At 36.5% G+C, this 14,967-nt stretch overlaps 1 protein-coding gene across 5 annotated transcripts in view; it reads right to left on the reverse strand.

Annotated features, from left to right (window-relative positions):
• Positions 1-14,967, reverse strand: part of ZNF385D (zinc finger protein 385D) — a 417,872-nt gene that overhangs the window by 331,787 nt on the left and 71,118 nt on the right. For all 5 annotated transcript variants that reach the window (XM_064704620.1, XM_064704623.1, XM_064704621.1 and 2 more), the window contains exon 2: positions 2,599-2,877. In XM_064704620.1, coding sequence (XP_064560690.1) covers positions 2,599-2,877 — 279 coding nt within the window. The remainder of the gene's footprint in view (positions 1-2,598; positions 2,878-14,967) is intronic.

Raw genomic sequence — 14,967 nt, forward strand, 5'->3', positions numbered from 1 at the left:
TCGTGATACAAAACACACAAACTTCGTGGGAATAATTTGGAGATGAAACAAAATGGGAAATCACAGCTCAATATTTTTCCCAACCTTTCCATGTATGTTAGTTCCAAGAGAGCATCCAGCAGTGCAAAGGCAAATACAACAGAGTTTGTGAAACACTGTATTTAGAAATTAAGTTTCCGTGTGCATAGTACAGATATTTTATTCATATGTAGAGACATAGTGGGTAACTATAATGACAAAACCGTAGAAGACAATGCATAAAGTAAAACATTTACATATTTTTAATTTACAGCAGAATCTAGTCTCTAGAATTATGACGTCACAAATGTGGACATCAACCACAAAAGCTGTCTTTTGTGACAATTGGACTTCCACACAAGAAACACCATTCTCTTAAATAAATTATCCTTCTGACATACATTGAGAAAACAATGTGCATGTGTAACAGTTAGATAGATCAATGACCTTCAAAAAGCACCATTTGCATGTACATGATAAATTGCAATGCTCAAGTCATAATTTGTTTAGTCATGGTCATATGTCACTTGGGCTTGCTGGGGTCTCATCAACAAAGCAATCATTTGTCAGAAAAATGTGGCCCATATTTCAGAAATACAAGTTATGACAAAACCTATAATGGTAAAAGGACTCTCGTGTTCTGATTTATACTCATCTCAAAAAAGACATCTCAAAGAGTTTCTCTATTCAAAGTGAAAGGAGGATGGTTACTCAAATATTCAGTTCTTATTCAGTTCTAACTTCTAGCAAGAAATATTTTATACTGGTTTCTCTAATTTACAACACTCAGATGAAGAGAACTGAACATGGTGACATGTGAAAAATCCCTTCCTTATACTCTACCCTACATATTTTCTCATCAGAGTGCTGCTTTTGACAATAGTTAAAGATCTGCCAGATTTGAAAATCCTTACGTTTCATATAAACTCACAAAATAATTGCACTTTGAAACAAAGAGCTAGATATTCAAACAGCTATTTTCTGACTACAAATTGATGCAGCTACACACAACATTGAATACTCCTAAGGAGGAAGTAAGAAATATGCTGCTATACTGCTAGTTTGAGCCTCTCCAGAATATAAATGTTGAACCATGATTGAAGCTCTTTGATACTAATTTCAGCATTGCTTAATTGCTAATTCTTTCATTATCATGGATTAAAGTGGAAAAATGAACTGCAGAAAAAAATCTTTCTATCATTAGCAAAATTGTTGTGCTAATAATAACAATAACAATTCCTCCTTAACCAAATATAGCAATAAATTAGACGGTGTTTATTTGGTCTAATAGAGAATGTATTTGTGGATAACCACATTGCACCTTTAATCAATTAGGAAATCAATCTTTCTTTATGCATTTCCACAGCTCCTACTAATGGTAATAGCATTTTTTTCTAAGCCTGAACTCCGAACATTGTCAAATGCTGCAGTCCCACTGGCCACTTAGAGACAAACTTAATTGCTGTATTGCTGGATATTATGGGGGTGTTATTTGTTTTATTGTTGTGTTTTACAGAAAAGCGCAACACCCCATACACAGAAAAGCACTCTCATCTAACATAGGCAAAATATCAGTTATTCCCCACTCTTAGTGTGGGAACAAAGCAGAGACTATTAAAATAATAATATGAAGTTCTATCTAAGGATTGTTGTTTTGCATATCCTTCTGCAGGTGGGGCAGGAAGCAACTCAAGATATAAAATAATAAGCAATATGTGTGATATGGAGAAAGAAAGTCTGAAAGTCCTAAGTACAACATATTAAGACAATTATTTCTCTGACATGGTACACAGAAGCAGATACAAGAATGCAGTACAGCCCTATACATGGTACAGCAAAGTTGAGTACTACCTGTTATTAAATTGAAAAAATTGCAACATGGTAATTTGTTTTTTCTTATCAGGGACCATCATTTGCCTCCATTATCTAATCTGCCTTAGTACAAAAAGCCACATGTGTTTTTCTTTGGGGATCACAATTCACTGTGATGATTGAAGAGTATGTCACCTACTATGAAATGCTTTCCTCAAAGCTGTCAATGAAATCGATCAAAGTCAAAATAAGTTTTGTTCTATCTCTGTTTCAATTCAGCCATGATCTTGAAACAAACTTATGTTAGCTGTGGGTTGAAGCCAGAATAAACAAGCTGAAGTTAAAGGAGTTGGGGAATGTAATTCTGTGTAATGTACTTGTTTCAATTTATTTCACAACCACCTTACATTCATTAAAAGCAAGCATGCCCCTAACAATGGTAACCTTTCTAGTAGACTGTGAAATATGGAGTATCACTGATTATGCTGAAAACCATCAAAATGTAAATGAAATTAGAAAGAATCTGAATCAACATCATTATGTAAACAAAATATAAACTGAAAACTCTTGTAATAACACAGATGGTGTATGATATTTGCCAGATGCTAGGGATGACCTCCAGCACTCTGAAGTCACCAAAAACCTTTGCTTTAACTTGAAAGTATTCGTTGTCTGAATAAAACAAAGTCTATATTCATATGTATTAATATAGTGCACATTGCTGCAATTCTCAGATCAAAACAAAGATCTATATATTATAATGCTTACCATTATCATTTTTGAGATTTCCATTGCTGAGCTGTTTCAACCTCTTCTGGTGGGATTTGCCGTTGTAGTGGATTTGTGCCTGAGCAGCAGAGTTCAGCTGGATGTTACAGACATTACACAAAGTGAAATTGGTGTGTTTCTTTTCTCTCTCCTTCTTTTCTTCAGTGCCATCAGGTGCTAATTCTTTCTCACCTTCCCGGTCTGGGAGAGATGTGAAATCTGAATTGTACGACTGGTTATCAACTGGTAAATCAGGGCTCCAGGGCTTCTTCATATTTTCTGAGAAGAAAAAAAACACAGGAGAGAAAAATTGATGAGAACACAAAATAATATAGAAAAGATAGCAATATCTGCAAACCACTAAAAGGCAGAAAATAATTTTTTGCATTTTATATTTTGACATTATATTTCCACTCATATATTTTGCTTTCTGCTCAACTTCTGCAGTTCTTTGATGTAACTTGACTAACTTCCCAGCCAAACGATGCCAAAGCTGAGCTACCATTAGATATGGATGTGGCACCTCCTGTGATAACTGATCTAAGAAAGAGTAAAAACACTGCAGGAGCTGAGAAAAAAATGTCAGATAAACCAACCCTTCAGTCAATGGAAGAATAGGGGGAGAAGGTATAATTAACAGAAGAACCTCCCTCCCATTATATATTAGTTCAATAAGCTTAAATGGACAGACCTCACCCTTGAGTTTTTAAAATTTTTAGCAGCTCCAGTCATCCTCTCCCCACATCTTGTGATTGCTTTCAAGCCCATGTGTAATAACTTCACAACTTTATCAGAGTAGTTCAAAGACAAATAAACATGTTATTAGTTTCTTATCTTAACCACCCAGGATAATAATTGAAGGATAATTAGCTTAGATTCAGCTAATACCAGACAGCAACAACAACTGCAGAAATGAGAAGCTAATCCCATCTGCAGAACTTCAAGTGAAACCAGTGTAACTGTGAGCTTCCCTGATTAAAAGTGAGCAGAAATGGCACAGGTAAAGACATGCTCTGAGCACTGCAAACCTAATTTACTATTCAAGGAATGCAAAATGTTATACCAACTTAGCATTTTGATGAGACCTTTATATACCATATAAATCTTTACCCAGACTTAGTGAATAAATGAAGGTCTAGACAAAGAATCTAATCTATACTTTGAGTGACAAAATTACTGCAGCCTTAAATACAATGATGCTGTTTGGTCTCTAATTGACAAATCAATCCACCTAGAGACAAAAAAAGATTATTGCAGCTACCCAAGAAAATGGGTCTTTAATGCCAGATCCAGAAGAGTTTCAGTGTCTAAAACAAGCCTCCAGATTTGGGTCTGATTACAACAAAATACTGCAAATCATTCTTCAGATAGCTTAAAATGGCTTAAATTTCATCAGCTCAACTTTTTTGACAGATCTTGCAAAGATTTAAAGACAATTATTGCCTTCAAATCAAATCACAAAGACAAATTTATCTAAAGAAGAAAGTCAAAAATCTATCAATATCCAAATCAGTTTCAATCTCAGTTTTCATATCTGCTTGATATCTAATTAGCATTGTGTCCTATGCTAACCAAACCCCATGTCATTTAAGAAACGACAGATTCAAGTCTGAGAGGACCTCTGCGCTTGCTGTAGATTTAAACCTAACTCAACTAGATCTGTCAGCATTATTTCAGCTTCTGTGTAGTCAGCTCTTATCTAGGATCGTAGCTGTTGAAGGCAAGAGATGAGAAAGCAAGCTAAACAATTTACTCCAAAGCAAAAGACACTGTGAGACTGTAGAAGCTTAGAAGAAAACCTGATGTTTTTCAATAGCAGACCTATAGCAAATTTCTCCCACTGCAGGGAGGAGGTTTCTCCTGAGGAAGAAGCATAAATCTATCAACCTCTCAGCCTTTCTGGAGTTTGTTCACTCCAAAGATTCATCCATTGAAAATATTTTTAAAATAGTAAATTCAGTCTTCAATCAAAGCAGTATAAGGATTAAAATGCTATCACAATAGAATAAGTTCTACTGATTTGGTCTAGATGCCAGTAACAGTTCAGTAATCTCATTTTATATACATGTTGTACATGAATATATATAAAATCTATTGCATTGAAAGCATTCCCCACTAGAGAGCAGTGTGAATTTAAAATTACAAGAACAATATATCTCTAGACCTATAGTGCTAGCTATATAGGCATAAGATTACTATTAAAAAAAACCCAGATTTTTCAACCAAGATGTACACCTTTGTAAACAAATATAATCTAGTAAATTAAACATTGTATGCTATGTGTATGCATGTCTCATTCCTTTTGAAACATTTACACACATAAGCTGGCAGCCTAATAAAATGTATTAGCATGTCATTACATCCTTCTAATATTCCAGTCAAAACAGTCTAATCCATTAAAGTCTTATTTTTGGCATATAGAATCTGTCTTGCATTACAATTTCATTCCAGAAAACAAAATTAAAAACTGCACACTTAATAATGGCACAACAAAATAATAAGGGAAATTCCACCTTGGAAATAAGTGATTTGTGCATCTACCATGTGCTTTCCTTAGAAAAGCACGTAACGTCATTAGAGCTGCAATACATTTTTGTGTATGTCCCTGTCACTCTCAAATGTGGAGGAAGGGGATAATTTATAACTGGAGTTTAGGTAACAACTAAGAAAACAGAAGTTTCAGAAATATATATTACACTACAGTACATCACCATTTTCTTTACAGATACACAGTGATTTCTGAATATATAATGACACTGCTAAAGGAATAAAGTGACATGTGGCAAACCTTTACACCCGTAAAGTCAGTATTACATGGCAGTACTCAAAACAATCCATTTAAGAAAAATTGAAAGTGTGAAGAATTTTTTTAAAAAAAAACAGAAACTGTTTCTGACTAAAACATTCTGAGTCATTTTTATTCAATATTTCTTAAGGAACAAGTAAATAAGGATTGCAAGTGAGGAAGAAGAGGGAGATATATGACTATAATATGCTGATATACTTTTAAAATACAATTTACCACTCCAAATAGTATTTTTAAATAAACAGGGGAAAAAAATCATTTTCTTAAAATCTTGTAAAGATCCACCAGTGTTTAAACCAACACACGTGCAGCCTAGCTCATGAAAGCAACAAGCCTTCAGCTCATGCATGCATCATTATATACTTCCACTTTCGGGAGTAAAAACGTTTAGGCAGCAATTTTGTTTAGCAAGGAAAAGAATGCTTATTTCATGCTATTGGAAAATTACACAGAATATGGTTAAAACCATTTAACTTTAAAAGAAATTTTTAATTTTTATCAATGTCTAATTGGCTTGATACTATGTGGACAAGCTTTTCATAAGAATCCACTTCACTACCATTATATTATAGAGTTCATGTCAACTGTACTGGTTACATATCTTTTAAAGTCATCAGTTTTGCAGAGAACTATTTTTTCCCCATAAGAGAAAGCCAGCTTCTCAATTTTAGGGGCCCTAATGAAGCCTGCAGAGCACTAGAAATGAGTGAACTAGGCAACCAAGATCCCAAAATTTCATGCCAATTTAAAAAGCACTCTGGATAAATGCTTACATTTATTTGCCCTGGGGCTTTGAACTCAATTTTGGCTCAATGATGCTTACCAGTAAAATGAACTTTGCACGACATTATAGCTTTGTGAAGTAGAAAACTGTCCCACATGGAAAACCAGCACAACTACAATTTGTGGTGTTTGCTGCCTTAGATAACATAGCTACTTTCTGGGGATTTCTCTTCTAAAATGTGCTTGATAGTAGGAGATTAGAAATCTCATCCTTCCCTGAAACAATCCTTACCTTTTTAGCTGCAAGCCAATGGCCTACTTTCTAGTCAAGAAAATTGAAAGGAAATATTACTCATTTGTACTACAATTGTTCTCTTTCCAGACCATCTTATCAGCATAGAACTGTATCTACCACTGTGACTTTGACTCTGTGTACGTAATATGTTGGGTACATTCAAGAGGCCAACAGAGTATAGGAACCCCAGAGATGACTGCGTACCCAAGTCTGTTGTATTTAATGCAGACCTCCTGCCATTGATCAATGATGTAGTTCAGCCTGGAGAAGAGAAGGCTTCAGGGTGACCTTAGAGAAACCTTCCAGTTCCTGAAGGGGCTTACAAGAAGGCTGAAGAGGGACTTTTCACAAGGGCCTGTAGTGATAGAACAAAGGGGAATGGCCTCAATTTACGTGTGGTGAGGCACTGGAACACGTTACCCAGAGAACTGGACTCTCCATCCTTGACAGGTTCAAGTCCAAGTTGGATGGAGCTTTGCATAATTTGGCCTAGGAAGATTGCCTTCCTATGGCAGGATAGCTGGAACTAGGTGATTTTTAAGGTCCCTTCCAACACAAACCATCCTATGATTCTACGCATCTTGAAGTTTATCTCCTTGTCTACTTCCCAACAGGTTGCTACAACAAATACATTCTTGTAATAGCTGAAGGACAGAAAAGATGGACAGGGCATTAAGGATGAAGTCCACTAATTACAACATTCAGGGATTTCTAATATTTCTTTTCAAAACTGTGAAAGACATTCAAGTAGCAATCATCAAAGATGCAGATGTTTGCATCGCAGTTACTCACTCCCAGACTCTATTCCCAGACATTTTAAATTTCACCAAGAAGCCCTATGCAGAGCCATCTCACTATGAAGCAGACTAAAGCATAAACTCAGGTGTTTTGTGGTCAGAAAAATATATTCCTCTTCATTTGCAGATGTCTATGCTGTAGATCTCAAATTAGATGGGATAAATTTTGCTCTGCCCATGCTAATGTCTCCCCAAACATTAAAAAGACTGAACTTTTGCAGGTAATAATAACAGTACTCATTTTCTGAGATATTAACAGATAAAAAATATTGAGAGATACCATCTGTTTTCAAGAAACTGTTGTTAATGCAATGTTTAAAAAAATAAAAGGAAAAAAAAAGAGGAAAAAAAGAGAGAGCGAGACTGATCACTTATCAATATCTTCACCTTGTCAGTTTTCATATATTTGGAGGATGTTACTGGCGTACTACATCCTCTGGTAATAACTGGAATTTTCTCATCTTTTCTAGTTTCATAAATATGCTGTTCTATCTTTCAGGTGATAGGACATCACCAGTTGACATAAATCACTGCTGCCCAGTGACTTTTGCATCAAGCTTTTAAGAATCTTCTTCACACTGTGAGTGAAACTATGTGCCAGGACCCTTCCCAAAACTGGTATCTCTGTGCTGAAGTTTTCCTATTTATGTTATGCTCACTGAAGATCCTTGCTGCATTTGGTACTTGCGATGCCTTTACCAAAAAGCCCATGAGTGCCTTTGCAACCTTTGATTGAGCTCACTGAATAAAATGCTAGCTCTAGAAATGTATTCCTGGGAGAAGCCTAAAATCATCATACTGCCATCTATTTTAAACATAGACAGTTGGGGGCAGGGTAGCCTGGGGGAAGGATCAGGAATACAAAAATAAAATATCCTTGGCTTCTTCCACCCCCCCATTATCACTGGATGATCCCAACACTGCAGCTTTCCGGTTTTGGTGGTGGCTGCACCTGCTCCTGGTTTAGAGCCCAGAGTGATTGAGGTCACGAACGGCCCACTCTGCACATCGCGGCTGCGGCACCACAAACGCACAACAAAGGGGACTGAGCAGCAAAGCGGTGACAGGACACTCACGGTGAAAGCTCTGCATCTATGGAACACAGATTCCTCCCAAATGACCTCAGTAACCTTCAGAATACGCTGCAGGACTCATCTGTTTTCTATGGATGGATGGATGGATGGATGATCGCCATTTCAGTGGAAGAGCTGCTGTGGAATAGGAAGCTACTGGGCTCTGAAATGCTTTTTAGAAACCAATCAATTTTTCAGGGTCTCCTTCTTTCTGAGCGTTTCTGATTAAATTCAAATACCAAATAGCACATAATACAATAAAATTTGATGTGAAAATCTGGAAAATATATGCATTAAGTAATTTTACACTGTAGGAAGGCTTCTCTACTATGAGTTTTAGTAGCAAGAATAATCACTTGTTTCTAGAAATTGAGGAAGATTTTGTCAGGTCATACACCCAAAAGCTAAATTAATAGCCAGTGACAAAACTGTGGATAAAACTCAGTATCTCTTCTTGCTGTGTGCCTAATACAGCTCAGATAAAATCACATTTAAAGTCCATATTTACCAGATTTTCTCTTTAAAAATTCCACACAAAATAGAGTAAAAGAGGTATCTTAGCAGGGGGGACAAGAAAAGTCAGGGAGGGAAACATCCTTTTTTCTTGTTTATTGTTTCTCTGCATCCTACCAGCTCCAACCAGTCTGATCACTGCTGCTAGCTGCTACACCACTTCAATCATCCATGGGAATAATAAGAAGCTCATAATCATCATCATCTCAGGTGTTTTTGTGAAGTCTAAGAGGAAAATAATCTCTAAAGCAAAAACTGCATCAAGCAAAAGAAATAAAGGCATGTTTTCCACATGTGCTTATTGCTGAGGGGGAATGATGTAAAATGAGATTGACATTATTTGGGGTTGGAGGGCTTTATAATTTTATGTCTCTGTCCTAGGACTCCTCCCAAGAAATGCTTCTCTGCAAACTGAATCCTATAAGAATAGATACTTATCCATTTGAAACAGGCTCATTGTATACTTGTATACCTTAAGCAATAGCACAGAATATAAAAGCCTGGGCTTTTGTTTTGTTTTGCCAGGAGAGCACTCAAACCTTTCAGGAAAGGCTGCATTTCAATACTGCAGCAAATGAACAAACCCCAGCCTGTCTTTCATCACAGCCACATGCACCAAGAGATCCTAAAGGAACTTACAGATGGACTAAGAAAAAGTTCATCGTTTTTTGGTTCAGCAGTTCCCTCGTGCCAGAAGCAGCTAACAGACATCTCATAGTCTGAAAATATACTGCAGTCAGTTTTTTAATTGAGTTCTATAAAAAGAGCTAAGCACTAATCAACACCATATGTTATTCAATTAGCTAGTAATACATATCTATTTCTCAAGCCTGTGCTAACATAATGGAGCACTTTGGGTGGTTTGGAACTATTTAAAGGCTAAGTAATTAATTTGCAAACATCAGCTTCTAAAATCTGAGTAGCACTACAGTGATGACTTACAAGCCATGAAAACTCCCTCATTTGCTTTCTATTCAATCTGTTTTCAGAAACAGTCCTTGTGAAAACAAAGATTTCTGCATAAAATAGGGCCAGAAAAAGACACAGGTTCTTTTTCTGGCTATGGGTGTGTTACCCAGGTCCAGAGCGATGTTCTTCCCATGCAGGTGAAGTGAGCAGCTCCTGTTTCATCACTTCCCTCTCCACCAGCAGTATATCTCGGTACAGACCTTGTACCTGAGGCAGTAATTAGCATGACAAATGGTAGGGCTAGCAAAGCTGTGCAGGCTCTGCCTACCAAGAAAATTTGTTGCTGTCAAGCAACCTGAAGTGCATTATTTTATTCCATATTCTTGATTTCGCATACGAAATTGTGCTCACAGCCTCAAAACTCCTGTCAATGGTAGTCAGAGTAGTCCAAGCTCAAACAAAAGGGACAGAAACATCCAATTGCAATTCCAGCTGCCTCTGCTGGACAAAACCTTGGGTTTAGCAATATTTCTTGAGAAGGTGAGCAGTCAGAACAGGTTTTATAGGGAAACGAAAAAATAGAGTAGGGAATTATAATAATAGGATCTTTTAGGTTTATACAGATCTTTAAGACCTTCAAGTCCAGCTGTTAACCCAGCACTGCCAAGTCCACCACTAAACCATGTTCCCAAAAGCCAAATCCACATGACTGTTAAATATCCCCCAGGAATGGCAATTCTATCAGTTTCCTAGGCAGCGTGTATAACTGCTTGATAACCCTTTTGTTGAAGAAATTTTTCCAAATATCCAGTCTACACCTCTGGTAACACAACTTGAGGAGATCTCCTATCACTTGTTACCAGGGAGAAGAGACCGATCCCCACATGTCCATACCCTCCTGTCAGGTATCTGCAGAGAATGATAGGGTCCTGAGCCTCCTATTCTCTAGACTAAAAAAATCTCAGGTCCCTCAGCTGCTCCTCATCAGATTTGTGCTCCATACCCTTCACCAGCTTTATTGCCATTCTCTGGAGACATTCCAGCAACTCAATGTCCCTCTTGTAGAGAGGGGCCCAAAACTGAATGCAGGATTTGAGGTGTGGCCTCACCAGTGCCAGTACAGGGGGACAATCACTGCCCCGGTCCTGCTGGCCACACTACTGCTGATACAAGAATATTACTTTTGATTTCATAGATAAAAATCACTTTTTACAGACTCTCTGGACCAATTCCTATATGTGAAATCAGCCTACAACCTGTCATTCAGATATCCCATAAGTGCCATTTTCTCAAATATCTTCAGTTTTCCCAGTACCTAAATATCCAATCAAAACTTTATCTCAGCAGAAAGCAAGAGCATGAACAGCTGTTTGGGCATAACGAGCAACTCATTTTTGCAGATGAGAAAGTTCCATTTTTAACACTCCAATACAATCACTACCACTGTATCCAAGTAAGCAATTTTTAAAATTAAGTTTCAGTTAGTGTTTGTGACAAGTTTGCTGATAGGTTATCTCTTTGGATACACAGGCACCTTTTTTTCCCCTTTTGTGATTAAGTATTTCAGAAATAAGTATTTTGGCAATATGCTGATGAAAATACATCTACAAAATGAAACAGGAAGAAAATTAAAAAGGCAAGCCACATGAATAAGCTCTGTGGGAATTCTGTTTAAAAAAATAAACAACCACCACTTTCCACTAAGAAACCCAAACGTTGCAGAATAAAAAAAAAATAGTTTTTAGAAAGACAGTTCAGTCCCTAAAATCTTTGATATGCACAAAAAAGGCAGCCATTAGACATGAAATGAAATAAAATAAACTGGCAATAAATGTAGTAACAATGAGGAAGAGGAAATTAAAGGCTACAAGCAAGAGATAACTGAAATAAGATTTTTTTGCTTTCAGTTCAAAAGAAATTCCAGAAATATGTGGGATTTTCCTTTTTTTTAAATCTAAGAAATTTTAGAAATTATTCTTTGTTGTATTTGAAAGATAATTTCCAAATATTTACACAGCTCTGTGGTTTGAATTTTCAAACCTTCTAAGTTCCTAGTAAATAGCAATGTTTACCACATATAAAAATATCCAAAAGACAATCTCCCCCTCGATTTTGTTATAATTTTGTTTTAGGGAATTGCTTTTTGGATATTTTTAAACAAAAGACCTTGAAAACACAGGAACCATAGAAGACCAAAACAATTTTAGAGCAATTTTAGTGCTTCAATCGCTGCTCCCTGTGGAAACTATTTCTAAATCAAACAAAGTTCTACTTTTGCTTTTCTCTAAATGCTTTTCTAAAAACACTGCTAAAAAAAAAAGCTTGAGGAAAAAGTCTTATGGTTGAATCTTATCATTTATACTTTCACAGCAGGAATCTTTTTTATTCAGATTATCTGCTCATTATAAAACATTCAGATAGCTCTGGCAACATTTACAAGTATAGGGATTTTTTTTTTTTATTATGTTATTGCTTCATTACACCCACTGGGCCATTTAGTGTTGAATTTAATGGAGACCAGATCATTTTCCAAGCAATGCAAACACATCAAGGTGAAAGTCTGTTGTGTTTGGAAATGTTAGCAGATGTTTCTGCAAGTACTTGTGAAAGTTATTGTTGTTTATCTTACCCTCAAACCTCTGGATTGCATTTTCTTTAAATACTGCATTCACCCCTGCATTCATGGTAATATGAACAGAATTTTTGCTAGTTTACAGCATGTGGGGGTTTTGGGTAGCTGTTACAATTTTAGCTGAGAAGTATAAACATATTGTGTGGAACTTAAAAAGCATATTCTCTATCATGGCTTGAGAGACAACGCCTTTGCTATTGTCTCCGTGGCTGATAGAATGTTTCTGCTTGTCAACTATACATTAATCTGAATCTCTTCATCAGTACTAGGGATCTAAAAATAATGTCAAGCAAATCAGACTATCCTGGACATGCATTGGTAAAAAAATCAGAAAGACAAATCTTGGGACCTGGACCTATTTATGTTTCCTTGGGATGACACAGTGTCCCAGAGCAGCAGCTAAAATCTTTTGTTACAGTCACACAAGGCCAATGCAGAGCTTCGCTTTTGCCACTGGGGACTTATTTTAACACAAGGACTATCTGTCTGTGTCACATTTCTAATAACCTTTTCATCACAGTACCCAGATGTAATCCATTTATAGAAACGCTTATGCATCAAAAATAAAAATGTGCAAAAGGAATCTAATTACTGAATACAGAAAGTGGGATGATTTATTTTTTATTTGGGATAAATTCAGGTGATTCACTATTAGTGAATGTAAATATATTTTCGAGGCGTGACTGCTGTAATCCCACAGGGTGAGTGTGTGTGCCAGTGCACGTTCAGGAAAATGCATCATAAAATATTAGGACCTAAAAGGACATCCTGGGCAATGAGATATTTATGGCACTAGCTTCTCCCTTGCATTACTTTCCCATGAGTGTAATTCACTCCTCTGCTGAATTGTGTGGAAAATGAAGGCAGGGCATATTAGGGAGAATTTGCTTATATTTTTTATAAGGCAAATAGCTTTTAAGCTAAGTGTAAGAGGAGGGTTTGAAATTATTTCTGTGAGTGGTTATTGATGCAAGATCCCTGAAATACATTACTTATTTGGAATTTGGACATACATAGTTTCACAATAAAGGTACAAAAATGCAGGAAAATATGGACACGCTAGAGAATGCAAGCCCATACCTCGCCTCCAAAGCAGGAACTGCTCCTCCACTTCAGGTATAAAAGTCAGGCCCTGTTTCAAATTACTGATTGCACAGCACAGTCCAGGAGTATCTTCCAAAACCTAAAACCTATCAGAGAGGCCCAGGAGTTCACTGAACACATTAATCAATGACAGTGCCTTACTAATCTTAAAATACAAAAAAAAGCTTCTAAAATAGGAAAGTTTTTCCCAATTTTGCAGAAATCTGTGGATTTTTATACATCTTTTCCATGCAAAGTTGTGTTGCAACACCACCTTCAGGATTCCACCACCATGTTATTTTTTTTGTTGGGCTTTATATGGCATGCACTGCTAATAATTACAAATCAGTGGTTCTTTCTGAAACATCCTCTCCCATGATTGGATATATTTCTGAAAAATAACCATGGAAAGCATGAGAATAACACAACACATACAGAAGGTAAAATAGCTAAAGAGTTTCAGCTTTCTCTGGGAGGCCTTCACAGCAGCACTTCTCTGCAGCAAGTGCTCACAGCACAGACCCAGAGCCACGGGTTTTCAGCAGCCTGAGCACTTTGCTCGGCCACTGTGATCTGCAAAAACGACTGCTGCTGAGTGAGGGAAATCTTTCTAGCTCTGCTGGCCATCTGCAACATCTCTCAACCTGCTGGGTAGGCTGAAAATGCTAAAAAGCCCTGAGAAGTCAAGCATGGCAGAATTCAAAGCCCTGGAAGACCTATGAAGTTTCTCCCTTCAGGCATGCTGGTTCTGATGACGCAGCTTATAAACTCTGTTTTGCATAGAACCAGTTTATAAAAATCTCTGGGATTTGCTCAACTACTTATTTTTTAAGAATGATGACTCAACTTTTCATTAAAATGGTTTTTAGCAGTAAAAGTCATTAAAGAATATTGATAAAATATATATGTAGTTTTCCGATTAACTCATTATGAAAAATAATTTTGTGGCTAAAGTTTAGAATACTTCACAAAATATTAAACTGCCTGATATGTCAGGTTTTGTGCTCAGAATTACCTTCTCCAATTCACCTCATAATCTAAAACACTGCAGCTTACCAGACATGTACATAACTTTGATGGAAATGAACTTTTTAGAGAAGTTAGAGAAAAGTTAAATACAATGGTAGTAGTGACCTTTAGCTATATATAAAACAGAGTTTTACAACATGGTGGTCATTCCACTAAAAACTCAGACACCTAACTGGATCAGTTTTCCTCAAAAGGCAAAATATATATAGATATATATATATACACACTACACAGATGCAAGTCAGGTTGACAGCCACTGAACTCAGTGGCATAATGGCATAACAATGGCATAAAAAAAACAGTGCAAGAAAAGCAGAATCAGATCCTTGTTTTCCTTTTAACTAAAGGAAATTCATAGTAATTTCAGCATCCCAACAGTCACTATAATTTCTGCTGTTCTTGCTATGCATTACAGAAACTGTCACTTTTTAAATTTATGGTATCTTTTACAGCTTGGGTTAAAGAACACTTAAAGCACTTTCAGTGTTTTATATACCTGTACTCTAGAA

The sequence above is a fragment of the Zonotrichia leucophrys genome, chromosome 2, assembly GCF_028769735.1.
Source record: "Zonotrichia leucophrys gambelii isolate GWCS_2022_RI chromosome 2, RI_Zleu_2.0, whole genome shotgun sequence".
Lineage (NCBI taxonomy): Eukaryota > Metazoa > Chordata > Aves > Passeriformes > Passerellidae > Zonotrichia > Zonotrichia leucophrys.